This window comes from Arachis hypogaea, chromosome 13 (assembly GCF_003086295.3).
Source record: "Arachis hypogaea cultivar Tifrunner chromosome 13, arahy.Tifrunner.gnm2.J5K5, whole genome shotgun sequence".
Lineage (NCBI taxonomy): Eukaryota > Viridiplantae > Streptophyta > Magnoliopsida > Fabales > Fabaceae > Arachis > Arachis hypogaea.
In genome coordinates, this window is record NC_092048.1 from 107,401,012 (window position 1) to 107,404,458 (window position 3,447).

Here is a 3,447-nt window from a genome sequence, read left to right on the forward strand (position 1 = left end):
CTATGCGCCTTCACAATTACTATAAGTTTCATTTGGTGGTGCTATCCAAAAGTGTTATCTATTCTCATTTTGATATAACTTTGAGAGCATTTAGTATACAAACTATCCCATATAGTTTTGGTATTTTGGAAATTAATTATACATATCTTTCTACAATAGACTTCGTGTGAAATTGTCAATAAAAAGGCTTAGATACATAAATTGGTTGGATAATATCTATGAGAGAATTTATTATACAACTTTTTCCATCTATTTCACATATATTTTTAATTTTATATCAATTTATCCAGTAGACTTCATATAGAATTTTCAAAATATCCAAACTTAAATAATGGCAAGCTCTTTATCACTATTTGGATAGTATCCATCAATTTCACATAAAACCTAAATTTTATATCCTTTATCCAATGAACTTGTTACGGATAATCAATATAGATATAAAGCAAATATGTATACGAATCCCTTATAGATATAGCAACATATATAGGAATCCCTTATCATATAAGGATGTCAAAATAAAGGCATACATACTGGCAAGCTCATTCTAAGTTTTTGAATAATATCCATGGAATAGATTCCATGGTAATTAGATTAGTTCACCAAGTCCATAAATTAAATTGAGTCTAAAGAAAGATTCACCTAAATACGTTATCAAATACTTGTGCACAACTATCTAAAACATAAATATGTTAACCAAAACAATCTTAATTGAAAATTCAGCAATATTCAAAATCCTTTATAAGTACATCACTCATCCCCTTCAATCACTTGAATCTTCTGTCCTTTTCTATACTTTCTACTAAACTTATTGGTTGAAAATTGTCCATCATCATTATTATCAATTGCACTATTAAACCCATACTTCATCCCACTGGAAGCTCTTTTAGATGAGGTCTTGTGTTTGAGGGAGGAAACACACTCATCCAAAATATCCTACATATAAACATAGAACTAACAATAAATTATTTTTTCAATTAGGATTTAATTGAACAATGAAAGAAAACTACCTAAAAATATGATACATAAGAAGGATGGAAACAAAAGCCAAATTTTTATACTACAGAAAACTGAGGATCAGCATCAACATTAAGGTGAATAATATTTTCAAACATATCAACCGAGTTGCTGCAGTTAATTTCCTACATAATCCGAAACCATCCTTTTTGTTTAAATATACTTGTGAACCATGCTTATTTAAGAAATATAACTTCTTTAAGAAATTAACATAAATATTAAACCATACTATAATACTAATAGACTGATTAGATTGCATCTTTTTTGGAAGATTCTTCTGAATTATCTCATCATCATCACACACTTTCATGACAGTGTAGACTTGATCTCTATGATTAATGTTTGCAGATTTTACATTAATCTTAAATAGCACCCTTTTGTCCATCATATTATCAAGGATAGGGGGATATTCATCATCACCTATTTCCTGGAGCTAAAACTAAATGTTAGTCTCACTAATCCTAGCTTATTTATTGAATACATTTATTGTTTTAGATTAATTTAAAAAATAGCATCATGTCTAGTTGTGTACTTACATCCTCCTCCATCACTTGTTCTTCTCGCTTATCACACAACTGAGTGATTTCTCTGTCCCATAGAAGCAAACTTATACTTCCAGTGCTATCATATACCATGACCTCCACCTTGAACCTACCATGTCAAAAGATAAAAATATATTACCAATTAGGACAACTCTAAACCTAGTACTTGTATGGAACCACGATAAGTAGAGAAATCTAAACAAAATAATACCTCAAAGCTGCACAACCATGAGTATGGCCACATTTGTTACACTCGTATCTATTACCAATACTTGATTCTACTTTTTTTGGGCACCTCCTACATGTCTTGTAGAACCAATCCTTGTTCGTGGCATTTATAGCCACAATGGTTGCAGATATCCAACAAGGACCTTCCTGAACCAAGCCAAGTGCTTCTTCGATTGCCTTTACAAAAACAGACCCTTGATTAAGTTCATCAGCTCCTGACCATGCATGTTGTGAAGGCACTTGAGTAATCCTCACAGAACTTGATGGTGACACACTAAGCAGCCTAAGGTGAACAAATGAGAAATAATAAGTAGCAACATGTGGTTGAATGAAAAATATTTACATTAGAGTTATTAATACATTAAATATTTTGCAACCCTTTTCTGAAACTCCATGATCTCTTTTAAGTTGTTGTCAAAGTGCATTTGAGACACATCAAAGTTGCTTTGAATAGAGGTCTTTCCATTCCACCTTATTGCTCTGAAGTATTGAAACAAAACTATAAGGGGTTCCACCCTTCCATCTTCAAGTTGTGGAAGAATCTGGTCCACCATGTTCCCGAATAGAATGCAGTTTATTCTGTTGGCCCTACAAGAAGTTAATGGAACAATTTAAACAGTGCAAATCTTTATTTTGTAAAGTGATTCTAAACATCAAAAGATTTGGACAAAGTGCAAATTTTTATTTTGTAAAATAATTTTAAACATCAAAGGTGTTTAACAACATACTCTAGGTCTTCTAGGACAACCACCAAACACTTAATCTCTTTTTTTTGTTGGTGACCAAATGTCTGGGATCCTCTTTGCCAACTACCTCGGCAATGACATTTGAGAATACAAATGCTCTTTGTCAATCTGACTAATAACTTAGTATAGTAACATGTTCAGTATAAAATACATGTACTAACCAAAATCCTCAGAATAATCTAACTTATCAGCATTCAGTAAATCTGGTATAGGTTTGAAATAGAAGGCTTCTAATGGGAAGTATGGATTCTCCACATGGATGACTCGTGTTCTGTGAGAGAAGCAAAGTATCCATTTGCTCGGAGTTATGATTGTGTCCATATCATTAGCAACAACAATGAAGTGGGTCATTTGGTAATTCTGAAACTGCACAATAGAACCCTTCCACTTGCTGATCAAAGACCTGGGGATTTTAGCGTGCATCCTATCGCCCTATTAGAAAGATTTGGTATTAGTTACTGGTGAAGCATAAATATTTTATTTAGTCGGAAGAAAATATTTAAAAACAGTGTACAAACCTTACTATCCTGAAGAATCATTTGAATGCTTCCAACCTCCTTCTCATTATACTTGCTTGGGACTTCCCAGATCCTAATAACATAAACTTTGAAATTCCAAGTAATTTTTGTTGGATTCAAGTCAAGTAGGTAATCAACGTGCTCGGCCATTTGGATGTTAGTATTTGTATGAGATGGTGATGAAGGAGATTTTTGTCGGTAAAGAATTTCACAAATGAAATCTCGTTGCAAGTATAGTTTCTAATCCAACAAAGAATCCTTTCATACAAAAATTTGGTTGTCACTAAAACAAACCCAATAAAATTAAACCGAAGTATTTAAACCTCGGGTCATCTCTCAAGGAATTGCAGGGAGGTGTGTTACTTATAATTGGTTATGAGATTGTATCTTTTTGGGTTT

General features: G+C 32.5%; 1 protein-coding gene across 1 annotated transcript; it reads right to left on the reverse strand.

Annotated features, from left to right (window-relative positions):
- Positions 1-747: 747 nt before the first annotated feature.
- LOC112735210 (uncharacterized) lies at positions 748-3,198 on the reverse strand. The gene is made up of 8 exons (XM_025784776.1): positions 3,049-3,198; positions 2,715-2,962; positions 2,145-2,372; positions 1,768-2,067; positions 1,551-1,665; positions 1,244-1,441; positions 1,062-1,139; positions 748-933 (listed from the first exon to the last, which is right to left on the reverse strand). The coding sequence occupies exons 1-8, from the start codon at positions 3,196-3,198 to the stop codon at positions 748-750; spliced, it is 1,503 nt and encodes a 500-aa protein (XP_025640561.1).
- Positions 3,199-3,447: the final 249 nt, after the last annotated feature.